This window comes from Salmo salar, chromosome 26 (genome assembly GCF_965601325.2).
Source record: "Salmo salar chromosome 26, fSalSal1, whole genome shotgun sequence".
NCBI classification, from domain to species: Eukaryota; Metazoa; Chordata; class Actinopteri; order Salmoniformes; family Salmonidae; genus Salmo; species Salmo salar.
In genome coordinates, this window is record NC_138316.1 from 18,629,011 (window position 1) to 18,649,797 (window position 20,787).

General features: G+C 44.9%; 1 protein-coding gene across 5 annotated transcripts in view; it reads left to right on the forward strand.

Annotated features, from left to right (window-relative positions):
• The first annotated feature begins 4,943 nt into the window (after nucleotides 1-4,943).
• Nucleotides 4,944-20,787, forward strand: part of LOC106587200 (polypeptide N-acetylgalactosaminyltransferase 18) — an 89,994-nt gene continuing 74,150 nt past the window's right edge. For 4 of the 5 annotated variants that reach the window (XR_001324385.3, XR_006762134.2, XR_001324384.3 and 1 more), the window contains exon 1: nucleotides 4,944-5,561. Coding sequence is in view for 1 of the 5 variants with exons in the window: in XM_014175328.3 (XP_014030803.1) it covers nucleotides 5,324-5,561 (238 nt within the window). In the remaining 4 variants the exon portion in view is untranslated. The remainder of the gene's footprint in view (nucleotides 5,562-20,787) is intronic. The other variant, XM_014175328.3, reaches the window with a different exon arrangement.

Here is a 20,787-nt window from a genome sequence, read left to right on the forward strand (position 1 = left end):
CCACTCTACCATAAAGGCCTGATTGGTGGAGTGCTGCCGAGATGGTGGTCCTTCTGGAAGGTTCTCCCATCTCCACAGAGGAACTCTGGATCTCTTTCAGAGTGACCATCAGGTTCTTGGTCACCTCCCTGACCAAGTCCCTTCTCCCCCTATTGCTCAGTTTGGCTGGGCGGCCAGCTCTAGGAAGAATCTTGGTGGTTCCAAACTTCTTCCATTTAAGAAGGATGGAGGCCACTGTGTTATTGGGAACATTCAATTCTCCATAATTGTTTTGGTACCATTCCCCAGATCTGTGCCTCGACACAATACGGTCTCGGAGCTCTAGCACAATTCCTTCGACCTCATGGCTTGGTTTTTGCTCTGACATGCACTTTCCACTCTGGGACCTTATATAGACAGATGTGTGTCTTTCCAAATCATGTCCAACCAATTGAATTTACCACAGGTGGACTCTAATCAAGTTGTAGAAACATCTCAAGGATGATCAATGGAATCAGGAAGCGCCTGAGCTCAATTTCAAGTCTCATAGCAAAGGGTCTGAATACTTATGTAAATAAGGTATTTCTGTTTTTTATTTGTAATAAATTAGCAAACATTTCTAAAAACCTGTTTCGCTTTAACATTATGGGGTACTGTGTGTAGATGTATTTTTATTGAATCCATTTTAGAATAAAGCTGTAACGTAACAAAATGTGGAAAAAGTCAAGGGGTCTGAATACTTTCAGAATGCAGTGTCGATTGAAAAAGACAATGCAAAACCATGTGTCAATGAATCGTTGTGGTGCTGAATATGTTATCTTTGCTTTACTGTAAATCCATTACTTTACAAAATAATGACACTGTCACGCCCTGACCAGGTGAACTCTTCTATTTTGGTCAGGGTGTGGCATTTCTATAGTTTATTTTCTATGTTTTTGGTATAGCCGTGCTTTGGGGCGTATTTCTATGTTGGGTTCTGTCGATTCCCAATCAGAGACAGCTGTCACTAGTTGCCTCTGATTGGGGAATCATATTTAAGTTCCTTTTCCCCCCACGATGTTTGTGGGTTGTTGTCTCTTTTTGTTGGAGCAGTAGCGATACGTTTATTCTCTGTTTTGACCATGTTATTTCAGTCTGTAATAAATAACATGAGTTCGCTCCCAGCTGCGCCTTGGTCCACTTCTTCCTTCCTGCGCGACGATCGTTACAGAACAACCCACCAAACCAGGACCAAGCAGCGGGAGGAAAAGGAGCGCGAGAGATGGGCTCGCGTGGGAAAGGAGTTCTGGACCTGGGAGGAGATCATGTCGGGGAAAGAACCCTGGCGGAAGGATTCCCAGGTCGAGGAGGTGATGCCAGCCGGTGGAAGGAGTCGCAGGCGGCGGTCGAGGAGGCCCGGAAGACACCCCCAAGAAAAAATTTTTGGGGGGGGCTAATGGGGTGGTCCGGAAGGGCAGAGGAAGAGCCTTCGGTGGCAGAGGTGCACACGGTATCGCCAGTGCGCCTGCACAGCCCAGTGCTCTCTGTGCCAGCGCCCCACATTTGCCGGGCTAGGGGGAGTGTTCAGCGAGGACGTGTTGTGCCGGCTCAGCGCTCCTGGCCTAAGGTGCCCCTTCTCGGTCCGATGTATCCTGCGCTGAGGACGCGCACTGTGTCTCCGGTACGGCTGCACAGCCCAGTGCGTTCTGTGCCAGCGCTCCACACTTGCCAGGCTAAGGTGGGTGTTGAGCCAGAACGGGTGATGTCAGCTGTGCACTCCAGACCTCCAGTGCGCCTCCTCGGTCCAGGATATCCGGCGCCGCTTATGCGCACTGTGTCGCCGGTGTGCGGTCATAGTCCAGTCCGGCCCGTCCCTGCTCCCCGCACCAGGTTAGTGGTGCGTGTCCACAGTCCTGTCCGGCCCATCCCTGCTCCCCGCACCAGGTTAGTGGTGCGCGTCCCCAGTCCAGTCCGGCCCGTCCCTGCTCCCCGCACCAAGCCAGTGGTGTGTGGCCCCAGTCCAGTCCGGCCCGTCCCTGCTCCCCGCACCAGGTTAGTGGTGCGTGTCCCCAGTCCTGTCCGGCCCGTCCCTGCTCCCCGCACCAGGTTAGTGGTGCGTGTCCCCAGTCCTGTCCGGCCCATCCCTGCTCCCCGCACCAGGTTAGTGGTGCGCGTCCCCAGTCCAGTCCGGCCCGTCCCTGCTCCCCGCACCAAGCCAGTGGTGTGTGGCCCCAGTCCAGTCCGGCCCGTCCCTGCTCCCCGCACCAGGTTAGTGGTGCGCGTCCCCAGTCCAGTCCGGCCCGTCCCTGCTCCCCGCACCAAGCCAGTGGTGTGTGGCCCCAGTCCAGTCCGGCCCGTCCCTGCTCCCCGCACCAGGTTAGTGGTGCGTGTCCCCAGTCCTGTCCGGCCCGTCTCTGCTCCCCGCACCAGGTTAGTGGTGCGTGTCCCCAGTCCTGTCCGGCCCATCCCTGCTCCCCGCACCAGGTTAGTGGTGCGTGTCCCCAGTCCTGTCCGGCCCGTCCCTGCTCCCCGCACCAGGTTAGTGGTGCGTGTTCCCCGTCCTGTCCGGCCCATCCCGGCTCCCCGCACCAAGCCGGTGGTGCGTGTCCCCAGTCCAGTCCGGCCCGTCCCTGCTCCCCGCACCAGGTTGGTGGTGCGTGTCCCCAGGCCAGTCCTGCCCGTCCCTGCTCCCCGCACCAGGTTGGTGGTGCGTGTCCCCGGTCCTGTCCGGCCCGTCCCTGTTCCCCGCACCAGGCCCACGGCGCGTGTCCACAGTCCGGCACGGCCTGTGTCCGGTCCACCGGTGACCAGTCCTGTTCCGGTCGGCGGCTCCGCTCCGGAGCCTGAGCATGCCGCTCCACCGTGGTCCAGTCCGGGCCAGAGGGGTAGGGCTAGGGTGGAGGCAGGGGGAGAAACACGCCCGGGGCCAGAGCCTCCACCGAGGGTGAGGCGCCCACCCGGGTCCCCCCCCCTAATAGACTTTAGGTTGGTGCGCCGGGAGTACGCACCGTTGGAGGGGGGGTACTGTCACGCCCTGACCAGGTGAACTCTTCTATTTTGGTCAGGGTGTGGCATTTCTATAGTTTATTTTCTATGTTTTTGGTATAGCCTTGCTTTGGGGCGTATTTCTATGTTGGGTTCTGTCGATTCCCAATCAGAGACAGCTGTCACTAGTTGCCTCTGATTGGGGAATCATATTTAAGTTCCTTTTCCCCCCACGATGTTTGTGGGTTGTTGTCTCTTTTTGTTGGAGCAGTAGCGATACGTTTATTCTCTGTTTTGACCGTGTTATTTCAGTCTGTAATAAATAACATGAGTTCGCTCCCAGCTGCGCCTTGGTCCACTTCTTCCTTCCTGCACGACGATCGTTACAGACACCATATTGTTCAAGCACTGAATCACTCGTTAGAGGGGAGGAAATAAGGACTTGCACCAGCACATTTGCATCCCTACGAGGCATAAAGTCAAAGTCTCAATGTTCCACTGAACTCACGCTGGCATCAGAGATCAATAGCCTTCTCAACCTTACAATATAATATTGCATATCCATCTTCCATGATGCCCCCCATTGAGCGGCTGCTGAGATGTTTCAGTGCTTATTACCGTTTTCAGGCCTGCAGGGGTGAAATCATTTTTAGGCCTGAGGGGTGACATTTCTCTCATGCGTTCATGTTCCAGAGGAATACAGGGGGAGAGGGATCAAGTCCCTGTCTGATGCACACAGCAGGAGCAACTGGGCACACTGGGTTCCCTCCAGAAGGAGCCACTGTGCATGATGGGGTCAATTCTAAGACCACTGAAGGAAGGACTGGGCCAAATGCTTTCCCCATGGTCCCCACCCAAACAGTTGTAGCCTGTTTCAAGTAGGCTTCTCACTCAGGGACACCTAAATGCACACAGCAAATATTGATTTCTGTGCCATTGTGCAATTAAGTATGTTGCTGTGCATGCAAGGAAAATGTGTATTCTAAGCGGCTTTGATTATAATAATAATGATGACGATGAGGATGAAAATGGGAATGTGTTTCAGCACCTTATTGTTTTGTTTGGCTGTCTGTTTGTCTACTCCACTGTTTCCTCACATAGCGTAACTGTGATGATCAATTGAAATGTAGTAATTGGGTTGTCCAGTGTTCCCCCCTTTGGAGAGAGAATAGACTTAATCTATGAGCAACAAGCAGGACACAGTTATGAGATAAACGTGTTCATTTTCTAACATGAACCTCTCCTGTCGAACTCATGAAGTAGTGTGTACAAACACTTATAATACACCCTGTCATTTAGGTCCCAGTGTCTCTCTCTTGTGGCTTAATTAAGTATCGCAAGTGATCTCTCACGCTCAGTGCTTCATCCATTGGAAACAAAGTTGAATGTTCAATTTGCAGGGAGAGACACTATATAAAATAGGTCAATCATTTATTTGGATACAGAAACCATTAGGTGTCAACAATTACCATAAGCAATATGGGGATACTTTTATCACAAGATCATAACATACCAACTGATTCCACTTTTCAAAATGGGGAGTGCTTTCTCCAAGCCAGTCAGTCTGATTGTCAGTAAAAGTGGCAATATTTAATATGCTGTCATCTCTAGTATATGTTTACTAGGCCTACTCTTAGTATGTGACAGGTTGTAGATGACAAGAATGCATGTGACAATAAATAAGTATTTGACAAGAATGTAAACGTCATAACGCTATATAAATTGTTGCCTAGGTTTAATCTATTCCTTGATTGGAAAACAGTAAAGTCAAACTTGAATCATTGTATGACTTATTGGACTGTACAGTAGCCTACCTTTATGTCAAAATAGGAAATTATTGAAACAATTACAGTTAATAATTGCTGCGACATTGTAAACGAGCAATTAGTATATATTAATTATTAGTACAATTGAAAACGTTCACAATAAAACCCTCCCACATTCTAATCTAAGTGGATAATTGTGGAAATGAATGCACAGTAGCCTATTACACAATTTCACTATCGTATCTCATTGGACAGCGGTTGAACGTATGTTCCACACGCCTTCGGTCGGTCGGTGAAATCATTGCAAATGAAGCGAAATAGGGAACGTTCGTCACCAAGACAATCAACTTTACTTTCCAACAACTGAGATATTTTTTAAATCTTTGACCTACCTATTTGGATTAAATCATAGCCTTCTGCGTGTGAAGACACAGTGCGGTTATTGGCTCTGTTGCCCGCGTTTGCAGAACGTATTGCAACGTTGTGGAGTTGTAGTAATTTATCCAGGTTGCTCTCAAGTGACGCGCTTAGCACATTCTAGGATTTTGTTGGGCGATAGTCGCACTTGTCCTCTGGTGTACTGAATTTCGTTGGCTGTATGGAGGGATGTCGGGATGGCTTGCACCAGGAGAACCAAAACTTTGGTGTCTACATGCGTGATCTTGAGTGGCATGACCAACATCGTGTGTCTCCTCTATGTTGGATGGGTCACTAATTATATCGCGAATGTATACATCAAAGTCCCTATGCCTGTCCCAGAGAAAAAGTTAGAAGGCGATAAGAAGGGGGACACCCTACGGATCATAGAAAGACTTGATCGACTTGAGAATGTGGTCAACCAGCACATACAAGGTAAAGTAACCACTACACTGAGCAAGTATCCTTTGCTTACCATTTGGTAGATTCTGAGTTGCGTATGTTTAATTGCATTGAATGCATGGTTTGTGATTTATTAATGATATCGACCTATGTGAATGAGCCTATATCTCCAAACGCAGCAAATAATGACATTGTTGATTTATAAAATAAGATGACCATAACATTTTCCTTTATGAATAATGCGACCACCATTTGTCATGTCCTTACTTCGAATGGTCTGCCTGTCTGTACCATGTGACAGAAAGGGAAAAGGATAATGAGATCATTGCAAAGGCCATTCATACTCTGGGGGTAAAATTCCTAGTAGTCTATGCATTATAATTCGAACAGTGTTGGTGACCATAATTGCTTCTCCCACAATGTGAAATATACATATAATAAATGTATAGCTGCAGTTATACTCAACCTTATTGTTCAGTTTGCTGTCTCTCACATGCTGAAGCTTAAAACCTTTTTCAAACCCAAGTCTGTCTCCTTATACATTTTGGCATAATTGTCTATTTTTTTTTTGCATCTGCTCATCAGGTTTATTATGACTGCCTATTGTGAAACTCTTGAAGTTTTTGTCCGTTAGGCCAATAGTAGAAAACAGTCTAATTCTCTCAATGTCTACACTTTGTAGTGTAGACTGTGAATGTGAAAACTAGCCCAGCGTACTGTACGTATCGCTACAATGTCATCTATTTTGAGCTATAAACTCAATGTCAAATGTACTGGGACTACTACCCTTTGAAGGATGTTATGTCAATGTAATACAGCACACACAGTATATACTGTACCCAAACAGAGGTTGGTCTGTCTTCCCCAGACATAGCGTTGGAGATACTGTTGAACTTGCAACAAGTGAATTTCCACAGACATAATTTTTTTATACTGTACTTTATTATCTCACTTGCTCAAATGCTACAGAATGGTGCCATTAAATCAGGTAATCTAATGGGAATCTGATATTATTATTTTTCTTTTTTGTTGAATATCCTTTTGACTTTGGATTGTTCTTGGGAATGTCTGGAATTCCCTTCTCAAATTCCTTCAGGCTTTGCCCCTCGCTACAGCATACAGTTACTCCATACTCGTACTGCAATTCTCTTCCTCCCTTTCTGTGTCATGATTTGAGCTTTACTATTGTCAACATGAGAATAATGTTACACAGGCTCTGATTTGATGAGAGGACAGGTAGAGTATGAGTTACAGGGAGGCACCCATCCCTAGGTCACGGGCAGAGGTGGACTTCACTGAGCTGTGAGGCACTGTACATAGTCAAGCCTGGCTGGTCAGTTGAGTAAACATTCTTTGTGGTGCCAAGACTACATTTCACTGTTTGGCACTGACAGAGAGCAGCCTGTTGAACAGCACTCTGTACGTTTTCTGTGTAAGAGTGTCTGCCTAACTGTCTCATCTCCTCAGGAAATGTTTGGACTATTTGTGTTACTCAAAAGGAGAAATGTTGCATTCGGTCAGATTGTAAAGATCAATTCAATGTGGCACAGAACACGGCTGGAAGGACAGAATGCCCTCTGTCTATAGCACTATAGTGTATGGATGGAGGGTGGACTGATAAAACATGCACTGGAACTCAGCTGTACTTACATTCCAAATCAACATGCATCATCACTTAGCCTATTAGAGGTGGGCCTCAGGTTTGAGAGAGGTTTGAAGACACGGCTTGGGCAGGCATAAAATATTTGGATTCATTTTGTAGAATAGTAAACTAGGAAGACTACTACTCAGAACACATCTAGAGTTCTGTTTATCTTGCCAATGTAAGTGCCAAGAATGAAAACATTTCTAGTTTGCGTAGCTGACAAGTCCACACACGCCCACCATAAGTGCTATTACTGCACTCTGTGGCTTTCCTCATGCTCCCAAAAGCCTTCATACTGTTAATGCATGTGTGAGAGGGTGCTGCTGTACAAAACGGACAACTTACATAGTCCTCTATTAATAAATGCGCTGCCATGACACTTGTTTACCATGAACAAATGACTATCGTTCTAAACCATTTAGTATGTGACAACCAGATATGACGGAGTGTTCTTGTACAGAAACATAGAAATGTGTCTTGCACTGTATAACACTGGGCATCATTCAGGTATCAATCACTCAGAATGATGGTGTTTGTATTGTAAGTGTGAAGTGTCTTTCCTCCTGCAATGTGTTTACCTGGCTTTTTATGAGCATACCAGCGCTCACATTTTGAGCCGCTCAGAGTGCTCCTCTACACAGGTAACTGCGAATTCACTTGAGAGGTCTTCTTGAGTCATCAAAAAGTGAATATGAATTTAGACATGACATAACTCCAAAGGAGTTTTCTTCCATAAAGTACAGCTGTGCCTCAGTGACTTTACTATAGATCTCCCCTCTGAACATGAAGAAAGCAAAGACAGAGTATGGGTCTATTTAATGGTGATTGTTTTTGTGAGAAGGCAGTGGTCCTCTGGTTGATTTAACCTCAGGGGCTGTATATTACCCCTGGGGATACTTATATGGTGCTGATTCAGAGGGAGATGATGATGCCTCAATCGAATCAACCTGTCAAATCAATTGAAAAACCCTCTAAATCATAATGAGTGTTGACTCTTGAGAAGAGGAGTGAAAGAGTGTGTGTGTGTGTGTGTTACACGCTCCATGCTGGAGGGCCAGTAATAGATGTTGTATAATGGAACAAGAAATGTATATCCGATGGTATCTTTTTGCATGGTTTTGGCTATAGAGCACTTCTCTGCTTTGTTGCTTCCACTAAAATATCACTCCACATTCTGCCATGCCAAGTCAGTTTGCCCCTATATCCTTTCAATGAAATATTGAATGACATAATGACTGCAAGGGGCTGCAGGCGTTGACCAAGTGTCATAATGCTTAACTTGCTGAATATAGGTTAAATATGGATCGCAAACAAGTGGTTCTCTTGATCTAACATTAGGGCTGAACCGGTCGTGTTCAGCTGATCTGCTGACGGTTGGGAAGCTACCCAAAATATTAATCAAATCATTGGCGATGCCAGGTTACTTTTGTATTTGTAATCTTACTTTATGCATGAAAGACTAACATTTGATTGACAGGCTGGGGATGTCTGTCTGAGAGTTTTCATTAGATATTTAGTTAAGTACCCTGCTTCCTTTCACTGACAGTCTTTATGTAGCCTACTCTTCAGAGACCAATGAATATCCTCATTTCAGAGCAGAATGCAGATATGCTGTAACCCTCTTCCCTCAAAGGGAAGTGGAGATACAGCATCTTGTTCTCCCATACTTCCTTTTTTTTCTCTCAGAATTCCTCTTAGCAACTCCCACAGTTAATTACCTTAGCAGGTTGTGGATTGGTAGAATGTGGGTGTCAGGGTAACATTGGTGCCACGATAACCGAGTAGAAATGTTGTCATTTCTCTACAGGGTGTCTGTTCTTTACAGAACACAGCCTCAATGAATGTAGTGGTTTTGGGAATGTAAACTTACTGGAATGACAAAGATCGACCAATCCTAAGTGATTGTGGTGTCAGTGAAAGTGTCCTGAAGCAGAGCTGAAGTGTGACAGTGCGGATAGGGTGGGGAAAGGGAGTCTCCAGAAGGTTGATTTCCTTTACCAGTAATGGAACGATTATTGAATTACAGAGAAACAAATGCACTGGAGGACGATTGCTAATGAAAACAATTAATTACCATGAATCCAGAGGGCAAAAGCATCATGAAGAAAATCTGAATAAATTAGAAAGTGTAACCTCCCTTGCAAGTATTTCAGTTCAGAGTTTCCCCTGACAATTTACTCTAAACAGGAAAATATCTATGGCACTTCTTCAAGGCTACTATTCCTTGTTTATTTGAATTAAATGATTAAATAGTGTCTTCATGTAATTGTTGTTAGTCACTACTCTGATTCATGTCTCATTGCTGGAGAAATGTAAGGAGGGGGTTATTTTTACGGTTTACTCCGTATCTGCTATAATATCTAGAAGGCAACGTACAGATAATTCAGGACAGCGTTTAGAAGTGTCCCACTGAAACAAAAGCGTTTGACAGCCCTCTCTGGCTGTACCGTGATTAAGATGGTCCCATGCAGACTCTTCTTCTCCTCTATACCCCACCATCATCCAAAGCAATTTGTCTCAGTCCCTCATATCTGCCCGGTCTATTTGCTAAGTGCACACATGGGCACAAAGACAGCTTGTGTTCCACCAGACAGGCTTTTTAGGGAAGGCTCATCTCCATGTGGCGAAACGAGGAAGCTGAGTGAAGGTGACAGTAACTTTGACAAATTGGAGTGCTTTGTTTTTACATGATAGATTGTCTACCCATATTCATCTGCCATCCTATATACTTCATAATTCATGCCTCTGAGTAAGAAAGTAACATTTTGGTTTGAGCAAAAAATAACGTATTATTTCTGAAGTTCTACAGTCTTTCTAGTTTTCTAATACCCTATTAGTCTTTGATGTATTGATTTATGAGTAGGACTGTTTTCTCAGAGCAGGAAACATACCAGGATGTACTACACAGGGGAAATGCACAAACACATTTTCTTATTTAGGAATTCATATAGAAACTCCCTGACAAGCATGAAGGAAGAGTTGGCACAGTGGTGCAAATCGAGGTCATGCACAGCACAGTCGATGGCTGCATTCAAAAACAGGTCTGGAGATATTTACATATCTAGGATCTTAATTTGAGCCATTTCGCTACAGCAGGAAATGTGAGGTATTATGTGGATTATCATGAATGGACAATTCTGTTGGGGTTGACGCATTTTTCAAAGGGAAAATCAAGTCTGAAATTTTCAATTGGAAATTACAAACTTCAGAAGCCTTTTTAAACCTTAAATACACTACAAGTTTTACATTTCCTGCATTTCAGGAAGGTTCTCCTGCAACAGTGATCAAATTAAGATCCTATATCTGTAATGAAGATGTATTATTCCGTAGGTAGTGTCTGCAGGTCAAGACATTTAATGTAGGGTATTGCTGGAGTCTATTGGCAAAGAGGAAAAGAAGAGTTGTTCTTTATTGCATGCCTAATTTCTTTATGCCTCTGCGCCTCTCCCTGGTGAATCAGCAGACTACAGATGTAGGATCTTAATTTGATCACCCTGTTGCAGGTGAACTTTCAAATGTAGTGTATTTGAGGTTTTAAAAGGGCTTCTGAGGTTTTGATATTTTCACAAACATTTCAGACTGGATTTACCCTTATGAAAAATGTATCAACCTCTACAAAAATTTCTTAATTATAATCCACATAATAATTCACATTTCCTGTTGCTGCAGGATATTTTAACCACTGTAGCAAACTGGCTCAAATTAAGATCCTACATCTGTATCCTGATGAAGGTTGGTGTAAACTGTGGATTGATAACCCAGAGACTGAAGGAAGAGAGATGATGACAGGAAGGAAGGAGGAGACTCAGCAGGAGGCCGCATCACCAGTGACCTGCCCGGGGATTCATCCCTGTTAACCCTAATTGGGATGTTAATCAAAACGCGTATGTCTCATGTCCCCTGCTCACTGGCTCCGAGGGCTCATAAAACATTAATAATCCATCACTGATACAGAAGTGAACCGAATGGACCTAACTAACTGTCATTGTGTGTTATTCTATGATCGTTATGCATTGGCACATGCGTAGCTGTGAGACTATTGAGGTTGTTGCTATGTCGTTGTTGAACAGTCAGTGAGTGAAACAACTCCCCCCTGCGTCAGTGTTCTTATTATGGAGTGTACTGAGTGGAGAGGCTTTCTAACTTATACTAACTATTGAGTGTATGAAGCAGCTAATTACAGAGAAGCCACTTTTTTGCTCCCATATCTTGAGCAGGGGATTCTAATTAGCGGCAATGGGACCTAATTGCTAGTTAATTAGAGGGAATGAGGAACCTGTGAGGAGCTGTGAGTATCGGCCCAATCAGCCAGAGTTGAACATTCCCTGATCCTGACAGAAATTAGCGTTCCATTGCAAACAGGCATTTGTGCTGATGTATTGGGAGAGAGTGCTACAAAGGCATCTCATACCCACAGGATGTTGAAAATCAGCCTCAATTATCACCATGTCTCGTGATAATTTTTACCCTGGAACTTAATTACTTCGTACCGCTAAATTCTCCTGTTATCTAATTGTTTTTCAGTATTCCTCACAAAACACCTGAAGGCAACACCCACACCACACAGGTTTATTTTCAGATGTTCATTAAAATTGCTATAGCAATTAGCATCTGGCCACTTTTGTCCACTGGGCTGCAACACGTCCTGTTATTCATAATAGTTATCACCAATCCATATAATCGCAATCTGCCCTGTGCGCATTAAAGACATGCTACCAGTTATAGACTACACAGGAAGGCACATGACTATCATTATATTGAACATATTCCGAGTAGGGCTGTGGGGGTCATGACATTTTGTCAGCCGGTGATTGTCAAGCAAAATAACTGCCGGTCTCATGGTAATTGACTGTTAATTAACATAAACACGTTTAGCATCTCCTGGCTTCGACGCATAGCGTCCAAGCCACTGATGCAACCTTTGGAACATCTACATTTTAAAAAGTTTAATTAATCCATTTAATATAGCCTACACCATCACAATAAATCCATGATTTTATTTTATCCCGGTCTAAAGAAATATGAAATGAAGAAAATGTTTATTTCAGAAGAACAGAATAGCATACTGAGTTGTCCTTATATTAGGCCCTGATATGGCTGTGGGCTACGCTAGTTCATTTAGCAGAGGAGTTGCTTAGATTCCACATAATTATTTATTATTTTATAGTATGAAGAATACAATTGAACATAGCTGAATAAAAAAAATTCTCAATGATTTCCAAGGAAGTGTACGCTATTCTGTGTTAACAAAGAAACAGGTACTGATATATGATTAATATTGAGTTATTTATGCAACTTTAGTTGTGATATAATTGTTGGGGTGTATGTTTAGATTTAGGCATGAGCTCTGATTTGTTTGTTGTGCAGGCTGCACAAACTTCGTCAATCACTCATTCCCAATTTGACAAGCAATTGATAATATTCTCAACAGCCCATTGTTCCAAAATGGCGTAGCAGTCGGACGTCTGTTTTGTCTTGTCCCGTGTGTGTATATAATTTCTAAGTATATCATTTTTAATCTCAATTTCCATCTACGGACTGAACATGCACTCCTGCAACCCGCCTCACCCAATGTGGTACGGATCTGCTATTTTTTTTTATACTTTAGAACCGGAACCCCCATCAGCTAGTAGTCAGTTAGCCACTGCTAGCGGTCATCACCGTTAACTCAGACATCAGCCAGCCTCAGTCCGGTCAATTCCTGCCAGTCTGCACAGTGTGATATCAACCCAGAGCATATCGGACTGCTTTTTCTCTACCACAGCTCCGGATTCCTACTGCAAGCTCTGAACCTTTACACCGGATCATCGCAGCTAGTTAGCTGCTATCCGAGTGGCTACTCCTGGCTGACGTCTCTGTCCCGAAGCAAGCACCAGCTAGCCTCAAGCTAGGCCCATCTCCCGGCTAGCTGAAGAGGTCCATCAGCCAATTCTTGGGCTACAATACCTCTTTTGCCAATTGGCCTGGACCCTTTACTGCCAACACGGAGCCCCGCCAATCCATCACAACTGATCTGCCGACGTAACCATCCGAGGTGGTTTCAACAGGCTCTTCCGTTGCGACGTCCCCAGAGGCCCATCTGCTAGCCCCGGCCCGCTAGCTGTCTGAATCGCCGTGTCTCCAGCTCGCCTAGCTACTCACTGGACTCTATGATCACTCGGATACACATGCCTCTCCCTAATGTCAATATGCCTTGTCTATTGCTGTTTTGGGTAGTGATTGTCTTATTTCACTGTAGAGCCTCCAGCCCTGCTCAATGTGCCTTAGCTAGTCTTTCTGTTCCACCCCCCCACACATGCGGTGACCTCAACTGGCTTATATGGTGCCTCCTAGAGACACAACATCGCTCATCGTCACTCAATGCCTAGGTTTACCTCCACTGTACTCACATCCTACCATACCCTTGTCTGTGCCTTGTGCCTTGAATCTATTCTTCCGTGCCCAAAAATCTGCTCCTTTTACTCTCTGTTCCGAATGCAATAGACAACCAGTTCTTATAGCCTTTAGCCGTACCCTTATCCTACTCCTCCTCTGGTGATGTAGAGGTTAACCCAGGCCCTGCAACCCCCAGCACCGCTCCCATTTCCCAGGCTTTCTCATTTGTTGACTTCTGTAACTGTAAAAGCCTTGGTTTCATGTATGTTAACATTAAAGCCTCCTCCCTAATTTTGTTTTATTCACTGCTTCAGCACACTCCGCCAACCCGGATGTCCTAGCCATGTCTGAATCCTGGCTTAGGAAGGCCACCAAAAATCCTGAAATTTCCATCCCTAACTATAACATTTTCAGACAAGATAGAACTGCCAAAGGGGGCTGAGTTGCAATCTACTGCAGAGAGAGCCTGCAGAGTTCTGTCATACTATCCAGGTCTATGGCCAAACAATTCGAGCTTGTACTTTTAAAAATCCACCTTTGCAGAAACAAGTCTCTCACCGTTGCCGCTTGTTATAGGCCCCTTTCAGCCCACTGCTGTGCCCTGGACACCATATGTGAATTGATTGCCCCCCGTCTATCTTCAGAGTTCGTACTGTTAGGTGACAAACTGGGACATGCTTAACACCTCAGCCATCCTACAATCTAAGCTAGATGCCCTCAATCTCACACAAATTATCAAGGAACCTACCAGGTACAACCCTAAATCCGTAACTATGGGCACCCTCTTAGATATCATCCTGACCAACTTGCCCTCTAAATACACCTCTGTGGTCTTCAACCAGGATCTCAGCGATCATTGCCTGCGTGCGTAATGGGTCCGTGGTCAAACGACCACCCCACATCACTGTCAAACGCTCCCTAAAACACTTCAGCGAGCAGGCCTTTCTAAACGACCTTGCCCGGGTATCCTGGAAGGATATTGACCTCATCCCGTCAGTAGAGGATGCTTGGTTGCGCTTTTAAAAGAGCTTTCCTCACCATCTTAAATAAGCATGCCCATTCAAAAAATGTACAACTAAGAACAGATATAGCCCTTGTTTCACCCCAGATTTGACTGCCCTTGACCAGCACAAAAACATCCTGTGGCATTCTGCATTAGCATCAAATAGCCCCCGCGATATGCAACTTTTCAGAGAAGTCAGGAACCAATATATACTCAGTCAGTTAGGAAAGCAAAGGCTAGCTTTTTCACACAGAAATTTTTATCATGTAGCACTAATTACAAAAAGTCTTGGAACACTGTAAAGTCCATGGAGAATAAGAGCACCTCCTCCCAGCTGACCAATGCACTGAGGCAAGGAAACACTGTCACCACCGATAAATCTACGATAATCGATCATTTCAATAAGCATTTTTCTACGGCTGGCCATGCTTTCCACCTGGCTACCCCTACCCTGGCCAACATCTCAGCACCCTCTGCAGCAACTTGCCCAAGCCTCCCCCTGCTTTTCCTTTACCAAAATCCAGACAGCTGATGTTCTGAAAGAGCTGCAAAATCGGGATCGCTACAAATCAGTTGGGCTAGACAATCTGGACCCTCTCTTTCTAAAATTATCCGCTGAAATTGTTGCAACCCCTATTACTAGCCTCTTTCATGTCGTCTGGATTGGAAAGCTGCCGCGATCATCCCCCCCCCCCCTCTTCAAAGGGGAGACCCTCTAGACCCAAACTGTTATAGACCTATATCAATCCTGCCCTGCCTTTCTAAAATCTTCGAAAGCCAAGTTAACAGATCACCGACCATTTCGAATCCCACCGTACCTTCTCCACTATGCAATCTGGTTTCTGAGCTGGTCATGGGTGCACCTCAGCCACGCTCAAGGTCCTAAATGATATCCTAACCGCCATCAATAAAAGATGGTACTGTGCAGCCATCTTCGACCTGGCCAATGCTTTCGACTCTGTCAATCACCGCATTCTTAGCTTTGGCTTCTCAAATGACTGCCTCGCCTGGTTCACCAACTACATCTCAGAATTCAGTGTGTCAAATCGGAGGGCCTGTTGTCCGGACCTCTGGCAGTCTCTATGGGGGTGCCACGGGTCAGTTCTCGGGCCGACTCTCTTCTCTGTATATATCAATGATGTCGCTCTTGCTGCTGGTGATTCTCTGATCCACCTCTACGCAGACGACACCATTCTGTATACATCTGGCCCTTCTTTGGACACTGTGCTAATAAACCTCCAAACAAGCTTCAATGCCATACAACACTCCTTCCGTGGCCTCCAACTGCTTTTAAATGCAAGTAAAACTAAGTGCATGCTCTTCAACCGATCGCTGCCCGCACCCTCCCGCCTGACTAGCATCACTACTCTGGACGGTTCCAACTTAGAATATGTGGACAACTATAAATACCTAGGTGTCTGGTTAAGACTGTAAACTCTCCTTCCAGACTCACATTAAGCATCTCCAATCCAAAATTAAATCTAGAATTGACTTCCTATTTCACAGCAAAGCCTCCTTCACTCATGCTGCCAAACATACCCTCGTAAAACTGACTATCCTACCGATCCTTGACTTAGGCGATGTCATTTACAAAATAGCCTCCAACACTCTACTCAGACTGCATCCAATTTGCTATCACAGTGCCATCTGTTTTGTCACCAAAGCCCCATATACTACCCACCACTGCGACCTGTATGCTCTCGTTGCCAAACCCACTGGCTCCAGGTCGTCTAAGTCTTTGCTAGGTAAAGCCCCGCCTTATCTCAGCTCACTGGTCACCATAGCAACATCCACCCGTAGGACACGTTCCAGTAGGTATATTTCACTGGTCATCCCCAAAGCCAACACTTCCTTTGGCCACCTTTCCTTCCAGTTCTCTGCTGCCAATGACTGGAACGAATTGCAAAAATCACTGAAGCTGGAGACTTATATCTCCCTCTAACTTTAAGCATCAGCTGTCAGAGCAGCTTACCAATCACTGTACCTGTACACTGCCAATCAGTAAATGGCACACCCAACTACCTCATCCTGATATTGTTACTTATCCTCTTGCTCTTTTGCACCCCAGTATCTCTACTTGCACATCTATCACTGTAGTGTTAATGCTAAATTGTATTTATTTTGCCTCTATGGCCTATTTATTGCCTTACCTCCCTACTCTTCTACATTTTGGCAGGTAGCCTAGTGGTTAGAGTGTTGGACTAGTAACCGAAAGGTTGCAAGATCGAGTCCCCGAGCTGACATGGTACAAATCTGTCGTTCTGCCCCTGAACTGTTCCTAGGCCGCATTGAAAATAAGAATTTGTAATTAACTGACTTGCCTAGTTAAATAAAGGTAAAATAAAATTTGCGCACACTGTACATAGAAAAATCTATTGTGTTATTGACTGTATGTTTGTTTGATACTCTTGTTTTTGTCGCACTGCTTTGCTTTATCTTGGCCAGGTCGCAGTTGTAAACTGGCCTACCTGGTTAAATAAAGGTGAAATAAAAAAATGAATTTCCCAGCGGCATCCCCCTTGTGTGGCCATAATGCCCCCTAAAAAAACCATGCCTTTTTCGTTATCCGTTGTGCCCTTGGGCTGAATATTATAATTTCCTTCTCCTGGCTGTGGCACTCCAAAGCGCCTCTCACTCACATGGTTCTTTGGGATATCTCAATTCTTATTAAACCAATGCCCGTCAGGTGATCAGGTCCGACTCCGGGATGCTGGCCTTCTAGGCAGAGTTCCTCTGTCCAGTGTCTGTGTTCTTTTTCCCCATCCTAATCTTTTCATTTTATTGGCCAGTCTGAGAGATGGCTTTTTCTTTGCAACTCTGCCTAGAAGGCCAGCATCCCAGATTCACCTCTTCACTGTTGACGTTCAGACTGGTGTTTTGTGGGTACTATTTAAAGAAGCTGCCAGTTTAGGACTTGTGAGGCGTCTGTTTCTCAAACTAGACACTCTAATGTACTTGTCCTCTTGCTCAGTTGTGCACCGGGGCCTCCCACTCTTTCTATTCTGGTTAGAGCCGGTTTGCACTGTTCTGTGAAGGGAGTAGTACACAGCATTGTACAAAATCTTCAGCTTCTTGGCAATTTCTCGCATGGAATAGCATTCATTTCTCAGAACAAGAATAGACTGACGTATTTCAGAAGAAAGGTCTTTGTTTCTGGCCACTTTGAGCCTGTAATCGAACCCACAAATGCTGATGCTCCAGGCCAGTTTTAGTGCTTCTTTAATCAGAACCACAGTTTTCATCTGTGCTAACATAATTGAAAAAGGGTTTTCTAATGATCAATTAGCCTTTTAAAATGAAACTTGGATTAGCTAACAGAACGTGCCATTGGAACACAGGAGAGATGGTTGCTGATAATGGGCCTCTGTATTCCTATGTAGATATTCCATAAGAGATCTGCCGTATCATAGTTGATTTGTCACGTGCGCCGAATACAACAGGTGTAGACCTTACAGTGTGATGCTTACTTACAGGCTCTAACCAATAGTGCAAAAGAGGTATTAGGTGAACTACAGGTATTTATAGTTATAAAAACGACAGTAAAAAGTCAGTGAAAAACAGTAGCAAGTCTACATACACTGCGTGCACAATTATTAGGCAAATTGTATTCCTCGGGATTAATTTTATTGTTGAACAAACACAATGCTCTCAGTCAATCCAAAATGTTATTGAACCTCAAACCTGAATGTTTAACAAAGGAAAAGTGAGTTTTGTCTTTCTCAGGGAAATATGTGTGCACAATTATTAGGCAACTAAATTACAAAAATAATTTCTCTCAACTCACTTGTTTATTCTCAATTTTTAGAGTAAGTGTAACATAAGTAACACAAAATGACAATTATATAACATTTTTGGCCTTTCAAAAATATTCAGTGACCAATATAGCCACCCTTATTTTCAATAACTGCCATGAGCCTTCCATCCATGGAGTCTGTCAGTTTCTTGATCTGTTCACAATCAATTTTCGCTGAAGCAGCAACCACAGCCTCCCAAATGCTGTTCAAAAAGGTATGTCTTCCATCACTGTAAATCTCACGTTTGAGAAGGGCCCACAAGTTCTCAATAGGATTTAAGTCAGGTGAGGAAGGGGGCCAGGTCATTATTCAGGCATCTTTGAGGCCCTTGCAGGCTAGCCAAGCAGAGTACTTGGATGCATGTGATGGAGCATTGTCCTGCATAAAGATCATGGCCTTCTAGAATGCTGAGGACTTCTTCCTGTACCACTGTTTGATAAAAGAATCTTCCAGAAACTGGCAGTCGGTTTGGGAGTTGAGTTTCAGTCCATCTTCAACCCGAAAAGGTCCAACTACCTCATCCTCAATGATAGCCGCCTATACCAGTACCCCTCCTTCACCTTGCTGGCACCTGACTCAAAGTGGTGCCCTGTGTCCATTACTGATCCAGCCGCGGGCCCATCCATTTGGTCCATCAAGAGTCACTTTCATTTCATCTGTCCATAAAACCTTATGAAAAATCTGTCTTCAGGTATTTCTTTGCCCAATCTTGACGCTTCAACTTGTGAATCTTATTCAGTGGTGGTCTTGTTTCAGTCTTCTTGACCTTGGCCATATCTCTGAGCACTTGACACCTTGTACTTCTGAACACTCCAGGTAGGTTGCAGTTCTGGAATACGGTGGCACTGGAGGATAATGGGTTCCTGGTAATTTGACGTTAAATTCTTCTCAAGTCTTTTGCAGTTAATTTGCACCTTTTCTTCCCTGCGTTTTTTGCACCCCAGTTGACTATTCGCAACAAAATGTTTGAATGTCCGGTGGTCACACCTCAATAGTTTAGCTATTTAAAGAGTGTCGCATCCATCTGAAAGGAATTTGACATTTTTGGCTTTTCAGTGTCAGTTAAATTTGTTTTTTGGCCCATTTGACCTGAGGTAATGAGGCTGCCTAATAATAATTATGCACACCTTGATATAAGGTGTTATTCACTTTCGCCACACCCTCCCACATTACACAAATACATATCACCTGAAAATGATTAAATACAATAAGCATTCAAGTTTATATGGTTTGGAGTTCGAAAATGTGAATAGAAACAATGATAAGATCAGAACTCACTTGCTTAATAATTGTGCACGCAGCGTACAGACACCGGTTAGTCAGGCTGATTTGATGTATGTAGATATGGTTAAAGTGACTATGCATATATGATGAACAGAGAGTAGCAGTAGCGTAAAGAGGGGTTGGTGGGTGGCGGGACACAATGCAGATAGCCCGGTTAGCCAATGTGCGGGAGCACTGCTTGGTCGGGCCAATTGAGGTAGTATGTACATGAATGTATAGTTAAAGTGACTGTGCATATATGATAAACAGAGAGTAGCAGCAGCGTAAAAGATGGGTTGGGGGGCACACAATGCAAGTAGTCTGGGAAGCCATTTGATTACCTGTTCAGGAGTCTTATGGCTTGGGGGTAAAAACTGAAGCCTTTTTGTCCTAGACATGGCACTCTGGTACCGCGTGCCATGCGATAGTAAAGAGAACAGTCTATGGCTGGGGTCTTTGACAATTTTTATGGCCTTCCTCTGACACCATCTGGTGTAGAGGTTCTGCATGGCAGGCAGCTTAGCCCCAGTGACGTACTGGGCCGTACACACTACCCTCTGTAGTGCCTTGTGGTCGAAGGCCGAGCAATTGCCGTACCAGGCAGTGATGCAACCAGTCAGGATGCTCTCAATGTTGCAGCTGTAGAACCTTTGGAGGATCTGAGGACCCATGACAAATATTTTTAGTTTCCTGAGGGGGAATAGGCTTTGTCGTGCCCTCTTCACGACTGTCTTGGTGTGTTTGGATCATTCTAGTTTGTTGGGTGATGTGGACACCAACGAACTTGAAGCTCTCAACCTGCTCCACTACAGCCCCATCGATGAGAATGCGGGCGTGCTTGGTCCTCCTTTTCCTGTAGTCCGCAATCATCTCCTTAGTCTTCGTTACGTTGAGGGATAGGTTGTTATTCTGGCACCGCCAGGTCTCTGACCTCCTCCTATAGGCTGTCTCGTCGTTGTCGGTAATCAGCCTACCACTGTTGTGTCATCTGCAAACTTAATGATGGTGTTGGAGTCGTAACTGGCCATGCAGTCGTGGGTGAACAGGGAGTACAGGAGGGGACTGAGCACGCACCCCTGAGGGGCTCCAGTGTTGAGGATCAGTGTGGCAGATGTGTTGCTACCTACCCTCACCACCTGGGGGCGACCCGTCAAGAAGTCCAGGATCCAGTTGCAGAGG